The following is a 17,656-nucleotide window of genomic DNA, read 5'->3' as shown; positions in this document are numbered from 1 at the left end:
CTATGATGACATCCGGGTCAGTGGGCGGAGCCTCCTGCCGGTTTTACTACCGGTTCTTACGAACCAGTCCAAACCGGGGGCAACCCACCACTGGTCCTGGATTCATGTGATCACCTTTTGCAATTTTAGAATAGAATAGAATAGAATAACAGAGTTGGAAAGGACCTTGGAGGTCTTCTAGTCCAACCCCCTGCCCAGGCAGGAAACCCTACACCACTTCAGACAAATGGTTATTTAACATCTTCTTAAAAATTTCCAGTGTTGGGGCATTCACAGCTTCTGCAGGCAAGTTGTTCCACTTATAAATTGCTCTAACTGTCAGAAAATTTCTCCTTAGTTCTAAATTGCTTCTCTCCTTGATTAGTTTCCACCCATTGCTTCTTGTTCTACCCTCAGGTGCTTTGAAGAATAGTTTGACTCCCTCTTCTTTGTGGCAACCCCTGAGATATTGGAACACTGCTCTCATGTTTCCCCCAGACCTTCTCTTCATTAAACAAGACATACCCAGTTCCTGCAACCGTTCTTCATATGTTTTAGCCTCCAGTCCCCTAATCATCTTTGTTGCTCTTCTCTGCACTCTTTCTAGAGTCTCAACATCTTTTTTTACATCGTGGCAACCAAAACTGAATGCAATATTCCAAGTGTGGCCTTACCAAGGCATTATAAAGTGGTATTAACACTTCATGTGATCTTGATTCTATCCCTCTGTTTATGCAGCCCAGAACTATGTTGGCTTTTTTGGCAACTGCTGCACACTGGTGGCTCATATCTAAATGGTTGTCCACTAGGACTCCAAGATCCCTCTCACAGTTATGACTATTGAACAAGGTACCATATATACGGTACCTGTGCATTTTGTTTTTCTTCCCTAAATGTAGAACATTGCTTGTTTCATCTTCTGATAAGCAAAGTCAATAGGGAAGCCAGATTCATTTAACAACCATGTTAACTATCTTAACAACTGAAATGACTCATTTAATAACTGTGGCAAGAAAGGTTGTAAAGTGGAGAAAACTCATTTAACAGATGTCTTGCTTAGTAACCGAAATTTTGGTCTCAATTGTGGTCGAAAGTTGAGGACTACCTGTATTTCACAAAAATAAACCTTTCCATGCACAGGCCTGGTAACACCACAATTAATTTTTTGGCACCTACACCTGCATCTGTCTTTTTCTATTAAATAAAAACTTGTACCCCATTATAGCAAATATCAGCATCACCTCTGCAACTTTGTCCCCCATTTATCGTTCATATCAAGAACTTTTGACTGTGGTATTAGAGCTGCAGTGCAAGAAATAAATTGGGACCCAGAAATGCCTCAGATGAAAGCCCAAAATGAAAAATAAATATGATTTCACATTATTTATTGACTTAAATCAAATTAATTTAAATTCAATTAACGCAAGCATTTGCAAGTATTGAATAATGATCTCCTAATGTCACATTAAGAATTGCAGCAAGGTGGCCTAAGCTCACAGCCAAGTTTTTGGGAAACTACATGTGACCCTGGAGCCAACTATTGTTTTTCTCACCAAAAACCCACATTATAATCTGAAGCAACAGAATATCTCTGGACAAAATTGAAAGTTGGGTGCAGACGTCTCACACACTCATACTGTTCCCAAATGGACTCTCACTATCTTGTTACATAGGTCTTTTTCCTGAATAGCAGTTAACAAATTTGATAGTGGTATATTGGGAACAAACTGTTATTCTTCTTAAAAGTTAAGAACAAATATTATTTATGCTGAAAGCACCCCTGATATCAATGGAGCAAACTTCTGGTAAAAGTTGCTGATAAACCTAATCCTTCCTCACCTCACCTGCCCTCATCCATTTTTGATATCTTTGTACTCCTTTTGCAGCAGTGGATAAGGTGGTGGCCTAGAAATCAGGAGATGGAGTTCTACTCTCATTTTAGGCATGAAATCTGACTGGGTAACTTTGAGCCGGTCACTCTTTCTCAACTCAGCTCACCTCCCAGCATGGGTTTTTGTGGGAAAGATGGAAAGAGAAAGGAAAGTATTAGGTATGTTTGCCAGCATGAGTTATTTGTAAAATAATAAAGGTGGGATGAAAATCTAATAAATGAATAATGTTTTGAGATGCTTACCTTTAGATGTAGCAAATGGAGTTGGGGTTGATATTTCTGTACTGCCTGTCATCAGAAAAACATTTTTTCAGAGAAGCCACATTTTCAATTTGTACAGTATAGAATCAATCAACAAAATCATGACTATAATTCCCAAGAATGGTTATGGATTTAAGAAAAATCAACTCACTCTCATTTTTAATCCATGTAAATAAAGAGACTTACCTGTTGGTAGTAATGCAGCATCTTTCAACAAAGAGGGAGAAAATGTTGATAATGTTATTTAATTTTATTGCTGCATAAAGTACAATATTGTCATATATGATTTTTATGAAAATCTAGACATTTAGTTACAAGAAATCATTTGCATTTTCATCTCTCACTGATGCTTATGATGGTTATGATCCAATTGATTAACCAAAACTGCAATTAGCTTCATAATTTATGCCCTATAAATTACTATTAGTAATTTATATTAGTATAAAATTACTAATACAGACTGATGGCATTATAATAAGTTCTTTGATCTTTTGCTTAAGCCACTGCATTCCCATTTGTAAATAATAAATAATTTGTCATTAATAGTCAGTTAGAAAGACTATAATAGTCCACTTTGAGATATCATGGATTGTTTCATCTTGATTATGGTACATGGTTTAATGTTTGTTCACTTGCCATTTATAAACTTTCAGTTTAGAAAACAATTGCATATATGTTACTTAATAGGCATTGATCAAATAGAGACCAGCACTTAATTCACAAAAAAACTAAACAGGCTTTGATTTATTTAATATTTGTATGCAAGGCCACAGAGTTTTAAGGTAAACTGGGAACTTTTAAAAGATATGCCCCAAAAAACGCAATAGTAAAATCCTTCATCAGGCCAATATGTTAATTTAGTTATAAAAGGAGCTGAACTATCTGAAGGAGCTGTTACCTTTTCTTATAGAACACAGTTTTCTTAGCTAATAAGAATAATGGTTCACTAATTTCATTAGTTTCAAATATATAGGGTCAGATAATATTTCAGATAAACCCTATATATGTTGTAGTCCTGTTTCTTCAACTGTTGAATTGGTACGATCTGATTCAGATTACTTGACCAAATGAAGTTAGTTTGTACATTGACTAAATGTTCTACTTTTAGTCATTCCTCTAGTAACTTTTTAGTTGAGATATCGGGCTTGGCTTCATTTTTAAAGATCTATATCATATATAAATATACAGACAGATGTATACCTGAGCAAACGACACCGACATCCTCATTGTGTCCACAGTCATTATTGAACCACCCAGCATGAGCACAATCCCAGATGGTGGGCTCACTTCCTGTGCATTTTACATCATCCAGACTGATGTTCCCTGATCCTTGGCCAAAGTACGCCCATCCTACCACCTTAGTTGCATTGCCACATGCAAGTTGTCTACACACTATATGTGCGTTGATTGGATTAAAGTAGTCATCACAAACAGTCCCCCAAATCCCTTTAAAATAAACCTCTAATCTTCCGGCACATCTGTTCCATCCATTTACTAAGCGTAGTTCCTGTGTCCCTTTCAAAAATACAAATGATATTATTGTAAGTGGTTGTGGTAAAATAAAATTAGATCAGCTCAAAACTGTTCTGAATTTTTTTTTAAAAAAACATGCTACAATATAATCTGCAAAATAATAACTTTAGGTCAACATGGTAGATGACAGATTAATAGTAGTTTTATTATGCCTTAATTCCTGAGTGGATTCATTTTATTCATAGAAGTCACCAAAAAGGATTCTCTGAGAGCAGTTTTATGAACACTTCTTGATGAATGATTGCTAGCACCATCCAAAGACAAGTTGTGCAGCTATTTCATAATTCTCATGAAAACCATTTTTGGATTAACACAAAAGCATTAAAATATGTACACACTGGGCTTGTACGTTTTGTACAAGATTTGTACATTGCTTCTTTTGCTTCTGTGTATCCAAATTCATAGCATCAAGAGGTAACATTGATCCAAACACAGCTGATTCATGCTTACTATATTGCTGAGTGTTTTCTGAACACTATGAGCAAAGCAGCAACAATTTCTCAGTTTACTGAGATGTAACCACCTATCACCTTCTCAGATCCAAGAAAATATATAATGTAATAATATAATATTAAATAATATAATATAAAGTATAATATAGTATAGTATAGTATAGTATAGTATAGTATAATATAATATAATATAATATAATATAATATAATATAATAATTAATATAATATAATATAATAATATAATATAATAATATAATATAATAATATAATATAATATAATATAATATAATATAATATAATATAATATAATATAATATAATATAATATAATATAATATAATATAATATAATATAATATAATATAATACAATACATCCGCAATACCTGATTCTTGTAGAAGTGCAGCATGTATTACCAGCATCCAAGGAAAGAGTTTCTGGTGGCCCATGTTTCAAGTTGTGTTCTACTAATCTAAAGAAACAGGAAACTTGAGAATTTATAAATGTTCCAATCCAAACAGGAAAAAAAATCACTATGCAATTTGATATTCCATCTTCATCTCCTAAGTCTGTATCAAGGAAGTTAATAATATTTTCATTTCACAATATTTAGTCCAGGGAACACAGTTACTACTAAGGAGAAGTGAGGAAGAGGCTGAGTTTCCAATATTCATGGAAAAGCTTGGTAATCACGTACAATAACATCTAATGCAATTGCTCCAGGAAATGTTCATTTTTAAAGTTAATGGCAAAGTGTATGCATATCCAAGCTATCAAATTATACAATGTCTGAGAAATAGGCTAGAACTATTCACCAGGTTTTTTGGGTTCTGAGATCTATCCATATGAGATACAAATCCTCAACTGAAGTTTCTGATGATGTAGCCCAGAAACATATTTAACTGCAAATGGTTCTCATTTAACAACTATTTATTCAGTGACTGTTCAAACATATGATGGCACAGACTGAATGAGTGGCTTTTATGACCTATCCTTGCATTTATGTCAAACACAATGTTCCTGCAATCATTAGTCATCATTTGCACCATTTGCTGGTTTCCTACAAGCCAAATCAGTGGGGAAGTTTGCCAGAGGTCGCAAATGGCAACCATGTCAAGTCCTCGCTAAACAACCTGCATTGAATCATTAAATGACGGCAACCAGAAGTGCCGTTGCTAAGCAGTTCAGGCATGTGATATTGTGCTTTATGATCCTGTCATTTAGCAATGGAAATTCCACTCCCAATCACCATCGTTAAATGAAGATTACCTATAATGCATTTGAAAAAGCATACTATCTCCTCTGCTGCTGGCTTGAATATCTACAGTAAGTCTCCTTTCCAACTGTGATTGTTTAAATATTTTCTTAAGAAAAGCAACAAAAATTGTGTAATTTGTAGTGTTGCTTTTTATGGTTTGTGGTTTGTTTTCTGTAAGGATAAAGCCAGACCCAACTGTCAACTTCTTTAGGATTGTATATACTATAATTTTCATATGTTTCTAACCTCAAAGTAATAGGGAAAAAACAAATTTTGGCTCAGGTCACTGAGCTCTAAAAGGGTTCAGTATTGGCATGTAATCTACAGTGTATATTACTCATCCCCATAATGTGCTTAATTATAAATATGTAACTTTGGGTCATTTTGCTCAGTAAATAAATGAAGAAGTAAAATGTTTTTGACTCATTTGTTTAATTGGGTTTGTCTTTGTGTAACTGAGGGCTTGAGTGGAACATTTTAGGTGATATTTATGCAAAAAATGTTTGATAAGATTCACAATTTTTTAAGCTGTAGGCAGCTTGAAGAATGCCTACAGGTAGTCCTCGACTTACAACACTTCATTTAGTGACCATTCAAAGTTAGAACAACAGTGAAAAAAGAGAAGTATGATTATTTTTCACACTGAACACCATTGCAGCATTCCCATGGTCACATGATCAAAATTGAGATGCTTGGCAAGTGACTCATATTTATGACAGTTGCAATGGGGTCACTTTTTTATTTTTTTTATTTTTATTTTATTGAATTTGTATACCACCCTACTCCCGAAGGACTCAGGGCGGTGAACAGCCATAGAATAAAACATATAAATACAAAATTTAAAATAGATTAAAACGAATTAAATAATTTGGCTGAACAAATTAAAAACCCCAATAATTTAAAACCAGATTTAAAATTTCCATTTAAAAAGGGGAAAGACTTAGGTCAGGCCGGCTTGATGAAATAGGAAGGTCTTGAACGTGCGACAGAAGGTACGCAGATCCGGGATCCTCCGTATCTCCGGGGGGAGCTCGTTCCAGATAGTAGGTGCCCCCACAGAGAAGGCTCTCCCCCTGGGGGCCGCCAGTCGACATTGTTTGGCCGACGGCACCCGGAGGAGCCCCTCTCTATGGGAGTGTACTGGTCGGTGGGCGGCTATTGGTGGTAGCAGGCGGTCCCGTAAATAACCAGGTCCTAAGCCATGGAGCGCTCTAAAGGTGATAACCAAAACCTTGAAGCGCACTCGGAAGACCACTGGGAGCCAGTGCAGCTCGCGCAGGAGAGGTGTTACATGGGAGCGCCACGTCGCTCCCGTCACCACCCGCGCGGCCGCACTCTGCGCCAGTTGGAGCCTCCGAGTGTTCCTCAAGGAGAGCCCCATGTAGAGAGTGTTACAATAGTCCAGACGGGAGGTGACGAGGGCATGAGTGACCGTGCGTAAGGAGTCCCGATCTAGAAAGGGACGCGAATCAGGCGAACCTGATGAAAAATCCTCCCGGTCACGGCCATCAAGTGCTCTTCTAAAGACAGCCGTGAGTCCAGGAGGACACCCAAGTTGCAAGCCCTTTCTGTGGGGGCCAATGATTCACCCCCAATAGTCAGCGATGGCACCAGCTGACTATATCGGGACGTCGGAAATCACAGCCACTCGGTCTTGGATGGGTTGAGCCTGAACCTGTTTCTCCCCATCCAGATCCGTACGGCCTCCAGGCACCGGGACATTACTTCAAGGGCATCGTTGGGGTGGTCTGGGGTGGAGATGTACAGCTGGGTGTCATCAGTGTACTGATGGTACTCCACCCCGAAACCACGGATGATCTCGCCCAGCGGCTTTACATAAATGTTGAACAAAAGGGGTGAGAGGACCGATCCTTGTGGCACCCCACATATAAGGGGCCTCGGGGTCGACCTCTGCCCCCCCGTCAACACAGACTGCGACCGGTTGGAGAGAAAGGAGGAGAACCACCGTAGTACGGTGCCTCCCACCCCCAACTCTTCCAACCGGTGCAGCATGATACCATGGTTGATGGTATCAAAAGCCGCTGAGAGATCTAACAGGACCAGGACAGAGGAGCACCCCCTGTCCTGAGCCCTCCAGAGATCATCCACCAACGCGACCAATGCCGTTTCCATGCTATACCCAGGCCTGAAGCCCGACTGGAACGGATCTAGATACGTTGTTTCATCCAGGTACTGGGGGAGCTGTCGTGCAACCACACTCTCAACAACCTTCGCCACAAAGCGAAGGTTGAAGACTGGACGATAGTTAGCCAATACTGCCGGGTCCAGGGAAGGCTTCTTGAGGAGAGGTCTCACCACCGCCTCTTTCAAGGCGGCGGGAAAGACACCCTCACCCAATGAAGCATTTATAATCCCCTGGAGCCAGCCTCACGTCACCTCCTGGGAAGCCAGCACTAACCAGGAGGGGCATGGGTCCAACAAACATGTGGTTGCATTCAGTCTACCCAGAATCCTGTCCACGTCCTCAGGGGTCACAGGATCAAACTCATCCCAGATAACATTCTCAGGACCTGCCTCTGTCATCCCCGCTGGATCTACCCAGTCGGAGTCCAGATCTTCCCGAATCTGAGTGATTTTGTCATGCAGATACTGAACAAAATCATCGGCTCTTCCCTCCAAGGGGTCCTCCTGCGCTTCCTGGTGGAGCAGGGAGCGGGTCACCCTAAACAGGGCGGCCGGGCGATTATCTGATGACGCAATAAGAGCAGCAAAATGAGTACATTTTGGCTGCCTTCTGACAAGCAAAATCGATAGGGAAGTCAGATTCACTTAACAACCGTGTAACCAACTTAACAACTGTAGTGATTCACTTAACAACAAAAAAGGTCATAAAATGACAGAAGAAAGGTTGAAAAATGAGGCAAATTCACTTAACATATGTTTAACTTAGCAACAGAAATTTTGGGCTCAATTGTGGTGCTAATTCGAAGACTACCTGTAGTTAGGCATTTGCTAAAAGTTAACATTAGCTTGATGATACATAATCAAATCAAAATAAACCTCACTGTAAGACTGATCACCTGCTTAGAATACACAAAAATGTCAGTTTCTTGGAATTCCATTTACTAAGCTTCCATACGCACTACTGTTACATATGGAATGACTTTCTGAAAAAGATCAGAGAAGAGCAAGATATGAAATTCCACAAGAGGAATTTATCTTGCATTCCTAAAATCACACGGCCAAATTAAACAAGGCGTCTTCCATCCAATCAGCAGTTCCCTTTCTGAAAACTTAGTGGCACACTTTGAGAAAATTGAATTACCTCTGGAAAGTGGGAAGTGAAAGACTTTCAGTTTCCACACCTACTGTTCTTAGAAACTCTATAGCAGCCATTTATTTTAAAACTTTTTCTCTAGACTAATTTTTATGCAAGGAAGGATTTCTTCAATTGGAGGATCAAACTCAAACCTACCTTCTATGTGAACTGCAGTCTTGATGAAATTCACCTTTCTCTTCTATATTACGTTTGATTACAAATAGTTTGGATTCTTTAGTGCACAACTTAAAATGGTCAGCAATAGTAAGCATGGTTTTCTGTAAATTGATGAACTACAACTCCCAGCAGCCCTTTCAATGAGCTTCCCAGGACCTTCTGGGAACTATCATTCGGTGACATCTAAAGGGCCATATTTGGCCCTAGAACTGGTTCATTGAGTCATAATATTCATAGAAAAGTACTGTTCATTAGGAACAGATAGACCTAGTTTGAAAACTATACTGCCATCATACTATTCTCAATTTCATTTGCAATATTTATTATTATTTATTATTTATTTTATTAGTCATATTTCTATGCCGCCCACTCTCCGAGGACTTTGGGCAGCTTACACCAGACAGTATACTAAATAGCATATTGCCCCCTAACAATCTGGGTCCTCATGTTTCCCTTAGATCAAAATAAACAAAACACTGATCCAATATACATTCCCTGATGTTTTGGATTTGAGAACTAAGATCTAAATTCTCTTCATTTCTTTCTTTTGCTGTAACTCTTCAGCATACAAATATACAGACAATAATGTGCTACCTTCAAATAATTGTGGTATCAACTTATTTTAAAGAAAATTGCAACCATATTGAATAGCAAATTCTTGCACAGGCAGTAAATTGTATAAAAGAACAAATGAATGGTTAGTCACTAATCTGAAATATATGATTTTAAAATGCAAAAATAGAGAAATGTGCTCCAAGGGTGACCTTTGTGGATTTGGCATGCTTATGAAGTTGTTTATTATAACAATGTCTAGTTTAAAAACCTCCATCTAACTTCCAAGTAAAACAAAGAGCCTCTATAAAAGTTGAAGGCCATGTTCTACCTATGACAGGTAGAATGAGACTTCTGGGAACTAACTGTTCTTTTGTTAAGTGCTTCTTTCTTTCCGCATTTCAATTGAATACATTTAATGCTTCTGATGAGGTATTTCCTTTTCTCTTTCTGTTTGGATCATCGTTACAAGCTGAACAAATTAAATATATACGGCAAGCTGAATGATCACCCTATGTAACCCTACTTAACTAGCAACATAAGATATATTTAATATAGCAATATTTAGCAATATTTAATATAGCAATATTTAAATCATTGTAGCTAACAAAGAATACATTTTGAAAAATTTCAGTAATGCTCTATTAGGTCTAACTAATTATTTAATGTCAGAAGAATAATTTGGGGTTCCAACTCAAACTGGGGTTGTGGAAGAATAAAAATGAGATCCAGATAGCTTTGAGGAAAGGAGAAATATTTATTCCTAAAACAAACAGTTTGCTTTTAGGGGCAGCTGCAGAGAAATGGGGTACAGTGGCAGACTTATATAGGGGGAGCTTGTCCAGGAAGTGTCTACTTGCTGATTCTAGAGTGGGAGTGGCAGACATATAGGGGGAGTGTGTGGAAGTGTTTACCTGCTGATTCTAGAGTGACCCTTGAGGGGCATATGTGTGTGTGTAGGCATGTATTCTTGTAAACATGCAGTTCTGATGGGACACCTAATTTGATTAACTCTATTTGTTTTTGCAGCTCTTCTCTTTGATATGAGGATTAGGTCTGGGTAATTAATTTGGAAATTTGAGGAAATTTGGGTAAAGGATTTTTCTCTGTTTTTTATGTTTTACTTGATTAATTTACTTTTCAGCTTGACTGTCAATTATCTAGTGGAGACGCTGATTCTCAGATCATTTGTGGATTTTATTAATGTTTTAAAGAGAGATGGAAACAGTATAAAGAATAAAATATATTTTGATATAAAATTTCTCACATTAAGTAGCAGAGAAGTGACCAGCTTAGTTCTATATTCCCTGTGTTTTGTCAGATAAATATACTTCTACTGATTCAAATGTTATAGTCTACTGACAAAGGACTGTAGATAGTTAAATGTAGACTGTAGATAGTTAAATGTAGATGCCTCAAAGACATTTGATTGCCTATTATAGAAAACAGGATGTTGGACTAAGCAGGTGTTTAGCTTAATCAGAAATATAAAAATGTTCTTTATACAGAAATCATGCTTACAATATGAAGTGTCTGTTATTCAATTATTTATATTAATGAAAATTTATTGGGTTTCATTTTACTATATTTTGCAACTGCTCTAAGACGCTATATTTTAAATAAATGAATCTGTATATTTCATCTAATATCCATAAAAATGATAGTATTCCTTGCTATCCTAGCAAGTTCATTAACTGAGTCATCCTTCTCTCAACATCCAGATCTGTGTTTCTAGGAAGGAAGGAAGGAAGGAAGGAAGGAAGGAAGGGAGGGAGGGAGGGAGGGAGGGAGGGAGGGAGGGAGGGAGGGAGGAAGGAAGGAAGGAAGGAGAGAGCGGGAGAAAGAGAAAAAAGAAAATGGTTTTCCTGAATGACGTGGTGGCCTAGAGGTGAAGCCTCAGATTCAGAAGGTTGAGAATTCAATCCTAGATAGTGGTAGATATTTCTCTCTCAGAGTGCAAAGACAAAATATTTGCCGTGAACTCCAAGTAGGTGTTGGGAAGACCATCCAACCAGTAAATGCTCAGCTCCATTGACTCACCCTGACTCTACCCGAATTAAGGGTTTGCAGGATCAAAAAAAAAGAAACAAAGAAAAGTTTGTCTAGTATTAAACTTTGATTACCTATATGTTGGTTGCTGAAGAGGTCTTTTTGTTTCCTTCTTCATTTTTATTGTCGCTTTTGACTGGTCTTTAAATGTGGCTATTATCTATGTGTCTATTGATAGCTGATTTGTTTGAATGGCAAGCCTCCAGGAATTCCCTAGAATTTTTTGAATTTAGCTTTGTCTAGGATGCTCACTGTTTCCCAGTTAAGTATGGTTGAGTCTGTCCACATGTTGTGAGTTTAAGGAATTTTCATCATGTCTTCTGACTGCTAGTGGATGCATTCTCCTAATCTGCCTTTCTGCCATACATAGTGGCTGTCATAGTCCTTACACTGCACATTATAGGCAGCATTTCCTGTCTGTTGCCATCTTCTCAATTCTGGCTTTGTATGCATTTGCTCTTAAGCCTTGGTCTTGTCCATCCAGAATTAACCCCTCTGTCTGTTTCTTCAACATTCCTGTTCTTAGCCATTGCCAGGTCTTTTTGTTATCTACTTTGCATGGCCCATTTTTTTTTAATGTACTGGCCATGGACATTTGTCTTGTCATGTCTCTTTCTTGTAGGCAAGCATGGTCTCTCCAGTATTAACTAAGCCTTCATGGAACACTAGCTTCACTGTCTTCTTCACATTCCTAGTATATAGGAAAACCTAAAGACATATCATGCCAGGATTCATACTTTTCAAATACAGCAAACTTGCTTTAAAAAAGGTCTTTTGGAGACAGATGGTTGGTCTATAAATTTGATAAACAAATAAATAAACTTGATGCCAACCAGTCTTTTAAAATACAGATTGAATATAGAAAAAAGAAGAACAGAATTTAACTGTCTGGTTTTATTCAGTTTTTATGTTATAAGAGGGTAACAGAAAATGTTACCTAGATGTATTTGTAATGAGTTTTAAATTCCAGTAGATGGCAATGCTGGAATTTAGAAAATTATTTTTTTGGGATGGTAGGGCATAATGTGTATTTTACCAAGTTTTAAAATTAATGTCTACAATGTCAGCTAATTCTAGGAGATTTACATCCCTAGTATTAAACCAGATCATTCCTTTAGATGTTATCATAATATAAGTAAAATTATTTTTTTTCTGAAATTACTTGAATTGGTTAGAAAATTCCAAGTTACACAAGGTAAGTGGGTATAAATAGCTATTATTTACCAATTCAAAACACTTTTTCAGTAAGAACATATTACATATTATCAAAGCTTCTAGAACAGGATACATGTAATGGACATAAGACCAAGCTAAATCCAAAATTGTTAGGGAAATCCTGGAAGCTTGGCATTCAGACAAAGCAACCATTAATAGAATCATAAAGATATGCTAAATATTTGCAGAGTTCAAAAGAGATATTAAAAACATTAAGAAAGAAATGAAGTAATCAAAGAAGCCAGAAGACATCCTGTCCAGCAAACAAAACCCAGATAATTGGGGTTTAATACCAGACAAATAAGCAAGCACAAAACTAAATCATAATCAAGGAACCACCAGAAAGGAAACTGGCACTGGTTGGCAAACTACTGTTATATAAACAGGAAGCAAACTTCATTCTCATTAACACTGATGATGTTACCTAATTAGGGAAAGAAACATCTGCAAGCGAACAACAAAGCTAGGATTCCATAGTTACATATGTTCTCCTTAGCTTTATTCCCAGTATTTGATGTCATTTAATTTGTGTGCATATAAGAAAGTAATTACATTTCATGATAAATAGTGGTAGTGAAATAAAACTGTCTTACAACTTTATCAAACAGAATAGACCTGGAAGGGACCTTGGAGGTCTTCTAGTCCAAGCAGGAGACTCTATACCATTTTAGATAAGTGGCTGTCCAGTCTCTTGTTAAAAACCTGCAGTAATGAAGCACCCACAACTTCTAAAGGCAAGCTGTTCCACTGGTTAATTGTACATTAGAACATTATGACATTAGAAACATATCTAATATATAGCAATGAATTGTTGATCTGTGTGCTGTTCACATGTGGTTAAGGCACCTGGCTAGAAAGTGGCAGACCATGAATTCGAGTCCCATCTTAGCCATGAAAGTTAGCTGCGTGACTTTGGGCCAGTCACTTTCTCTCAGCCCAATTTACCTCACAGGATTGTTATTGTGGAAAAAATAAGAGAAGGAAGATGTGTTGGGTATGTTTGCTGCCTTGGATTATTTGTAAAAATAATAAAGGAGGGCTACAAATAAATAAATAGGAATTAGCCTTCTTTGAGGGGAGAGCAAAGAAGAGATCCATGGAATTATCTGGTAATTTCTTGAGTTGTTTTGCTTAAAGTAATGTTTTCATTCTTCTTTCCATTTCTAGTATTTACTCTTATTTTTAATACTATATTAATATAGGAATGTTAACATGTTTTAACAAATGTAATATAGAGTTTATGTTATGTTATATTAATTCACTCTACATTAAGACTCTTTGTTAATATCGGTATAATATGAAATTTCTATCTTTTTTCTTTTTACCACTTTCTCTAATATAGTTATTGTGAATAATGCAAAAATGTATACATTTTGATCATAAAGCCTATGATATAGTATGTACAATTATGAAGACAGTCATAATTAGGATATGATACCTACTAGAAATTTGGATCAGTTTTGTTTTTCAACCTTTCCTGGCATCTCCTTTCAGGTTGTCTCCCAACCCATTGACTAGCCTGATTTGCAATGTTGATTTATTTATTTATTATTTATTTATTATTGCGATTTATATGCCGCCTTTCTCCCTAGGGACTCAAGGCAGCTTACAATATGACAAATTCCAATACAAATCACAATGAAATAAAATTAAAATCAGCAACCCTATTAAAAACAGTTTAAAATTATGACAATGTATCCCCAAATGGATCAGTTGAATTGACGAAAGAGCTACGTCTTCAGCTAGCGACGGAAGGAAAGAAGGTCGGGGGCTATCCTGAGCTCGGTGGGCAATCCATTCCAGAGGGTCGGGGCTCCCACAGAGAACACACAGAGAACACACAAATTTGAACTAAGGTAAGAGCTTGATTGAACTAAGGTAAGAGCTTGACTACTTCAAATAGCTCTGGAAATTCTGAAAGACTGTGAAATTGTGGTGAAATTACTTAGGGAAGTAATATTAATAACTGAAAATCTGAGAGAATATTTATTTCCCCCCACCTTTTCATACAGTCATCTTTGTCTGAGTGTGTGTGCTTGTGCATAAATTTTGTTGTATGTTGTTGTAATCAGCTTAGGCAAATAACATACTTCTAACTGAATAATACAATTTTAACTAAACTAAACAAGGGAACTGATAGCATCAAAAGTTGGACAGAAGTGTGGAAATAAAAGAAAACAGAGCTATCCCTAAGGTCGCAGTGTATATCATCGAATCAGCCTACCAGGTTGTCATTGTGTTACTGACTGTTGGGTAGGTTTAATTTATCATTTAAGTTTAATTAGTAGGTGAGAGAGCCATCTTGGCATATTTAATGAGTTTTTAATTGAATGGGTGAGCTTGTATATACAGTAGCTGGCTAGACTTAGCTCTGCCTATTTGATGCAGTATCAGCCCAGACTGGAGGAATTGAGAAGAATGGTTATGGTTTACTAGCCTTATCTGGAGACTCTTCTGCTTCATTGAGGGAACTGAATATGCACATCTTAAATTAGGTTGCAACAGCAGCATGAAGACTTGTTGATACACTGTCCAACCCATTGCCTAATAGCCACTCTATGTGACCTATCTATGATGTAGAGAATCTGAGGTTCTTTAAAACTCACATTCACATTCACATTCACATATGGCCTTTTTCATACTTCCATCTGAAGACCTCATGATTTCTATTACAAGCATGAGCAATTTTACTATATCATCACTCTGTCTATGTCAGTAGCACATAAAACAGAGCAACTTCATAATAAGCATTGTGTAAAGATTATGAATGGGAAGGTTTTGTTAGCTCTCTGTTCTCCTAGTCAAATTATTTTCAGGTAAGGGTTGGATTGATAACCATCTTTTTTTCCCCTTATATCATTTTTCTTATAGTAGGAAGGGACCCTTTACACTTGTAAGGATTGGTGAATTCCAGAATAGTCTGAAGGGTTTCTAGGTGAAAGGTTTGGAAACTGTGCCAAAAAGCACTTACAAAATCTTGAAGGGAATGTTGAGCCATTACTTTAATTAAACCATATTCCATGAGAAACTATGCTTGTTTTCCACTATATTTTTAGACACAGGTTGCCTGAACCACAGTATCTAAATCTATGTTGGATTATAGCAATTTGCTGTAGTTGGAGCCACTCTTAAGCTTGGCCAGAAAAATGCATATCCCAAGCATTACCGTAATACGTATTTGTTCTGAAGGAGCTGTACCAATTTCCAATTTGCAGCTGAGCTGTGTTTGGTGTGACTGTAACAGTTTACAACTCTGTATATATGTTAGAACCTGAAGATCATTCCTTCTCTCCTATATAGCTGATCAGACATTTAGATCTTTTTGATAAAATTAGTTTGCTAGAAATTTCATGCTGCCACCTGAGAAAAGCCATTCTTGATAACAAGTCTATGAAATGTCTTGCCCATTGTGTTATAGTTGGCATTTAGCATAATAGATGCTTGTCTCCATTTTAAAATATATCCTTTCCTCTAAGGCTTGTGGTCAAATTGGGCTTTTGAATCTTTCTTTTTTCTTTTTAATCTGAAGTTCTTCTGAACGGTATATTTTTTGTACATATAATAGCATTTTATTATTTTAAAGATGTGGCTATTCTTAGGTTTCCCAAAATAAGGGTTCTTTTGGTTTTTACAGTTTCTATAGTGAAAATATTTTTATTTTAAATTGTTCTGATTTCTTGTAAAATTTAACATATATTATATCTTTCTCTGGGACTGTTTCATGAAACAAAAGTGGGGAAAGAAATCTTCAAATAAAAATAAATATAGTAATTCATAGGTTCGATTTTTCTATAGAAGTAGTTGTCCTTGCACCAAAATAATAAGCTCACTCTTAGTTTGCAAAGATAGCAGTTTTATTGCAATGCATTGGAAGCAAAATACAATTTCCAATAATTTGAAATTAATTTAGTGACAAAGTTTTTCTATTCATATATACAGCAATGAATCCTAAAAATTTTCATTTTTGTAGCTCATCCATCTTAAGGGGTTCTTTAAAAATTATGCTTTTTCTCATTAGTTTAACATGTTGGCCTATATTGACCCCTTTAGTCTTCAACAAATTATTCAATTTATTAAAAGTCTGACCAAGTCTTAATATATTATGTAACTTCTCAGACAGCAGAAGCTGCCTTATAAACTGCCATTGGTGTGAGAGAAAGAATAATAATCCACAATTATTTTCAGAAATAGAAGTAATTTTGCTTTTCAGAACATGAAGGGATGCTATAACATAATATATTTATACAATTTAGATATTAACTACAACTAGTATGTATCCTTCCTGTATGAAATACAGGTACATTTTTTTTTTCTGTAGCCATTTAGGTTGACTATTGGAATTGGTATATCTTCTATGTCAGACTTTAATAAAATAAGAATGACAAAACATATGAAGAACGTTTTAAAAGTTAGCTGTTTTCTAGTGTCAAACAGTAAAATTATTTGGATAGAACTAAGGGTTTTAATAAGAGTATGTTATTGATGAACTCTCAAATATTTTCATAAGGCTAACAATCATCACGAGGAACACAAACCTCAAGTGAACTTTGGCATTTTTGTATAAAGTGCTTAACAAAATTAAACAGCCTGTTTATATCATGATGTACTATCTCAGCAAATTGCATAGCCATTTAGGAAAAGACCTTGTCCACGTAAAATGCTGTTTAGACTAATTTTCCTTTCCCTCATCCCCTAATATTGTCTGATGAAGAGCTCTGAAGATCTTAAAAAGTTGTTTTAATATTTCATTCACTTTTAGTTGCTTGTATAAAAGATAGTATTCAGCTATGGATTTGAAACATTTTCTCTATGGAATAACATGGGTATGATTATTTTTTTTAGGTATCTATCTAGCTTTCATCATTTTAACCAGAAAACATAGTCAAATGGAGGGAGGGGATGAAATCCTTATTTTTGAACTTCATTTTCATCCTTCAGAAGTTTGAGTGGTCCCACAACAACATTAACCTTCTCCTGAGATTCATCCACGGCTCTCTTTTTTCTCAGTAA

At 36.4% G+C, this 17,656-nt stretch overlaps 1 protein-coding gene across 1 annotated transcript in view; it reads right to left on the bottom strand.

The window, feature by feature from the left end:
- DMBT1 (deleted in malignant brain tumors 1) overlaps positions 1 to 17,656 on the bottom strand; it is a 111,774-nt gene that overhangs the window by 58,716 nt on the left and 35,402 nt on the right. The window contains exons 22-25 of the mRNA XM_070946291.1: positions 4,532 to 4,587; positions 3,332 to 3,646; positions 2,318 to 2,338; positions 2,114 to 2,158 (exon numbers count right to left, since the gene is read on the bottom strand). Of these exons, the coding sequence (XP_070802392.1) occupies positions 2,114 to 2,158; positions 2,318 to 2,338; positions 3,332 to 3,646; positions 4,532 to 4,587 (437 nt within the window). The remainder of the gene's footprint in view (positions 1 to 2,113; positions 2,159 to 2,317; positions 2,339 to 3,331; positions 3,647 to 4,531; positions 4,588 to 17,656) is intronic.

The sequence above is a fragment of the Pituophis catenifer genome, unplaced genomic scaffold (assembly GCF_029215685.1).
Source record: "Pituophis catenifer annectens isolate HBS135680 unplaced genomic scaffold, rPitCat1.0.hap2 SCAF_6, whole genome shotgun sequence".
Lineage (NCBI taxonomy): Eukaryota > Metazoa > Chordata > Lepidosauria > Squamata > Colubridae > Pituophis > Pituophis catenifer.
The sequence above is the reverse complement of the archived record's forward strand: the minus strand, read 5'-3'. Positions and strand labels throughout refer to the sequence as shown.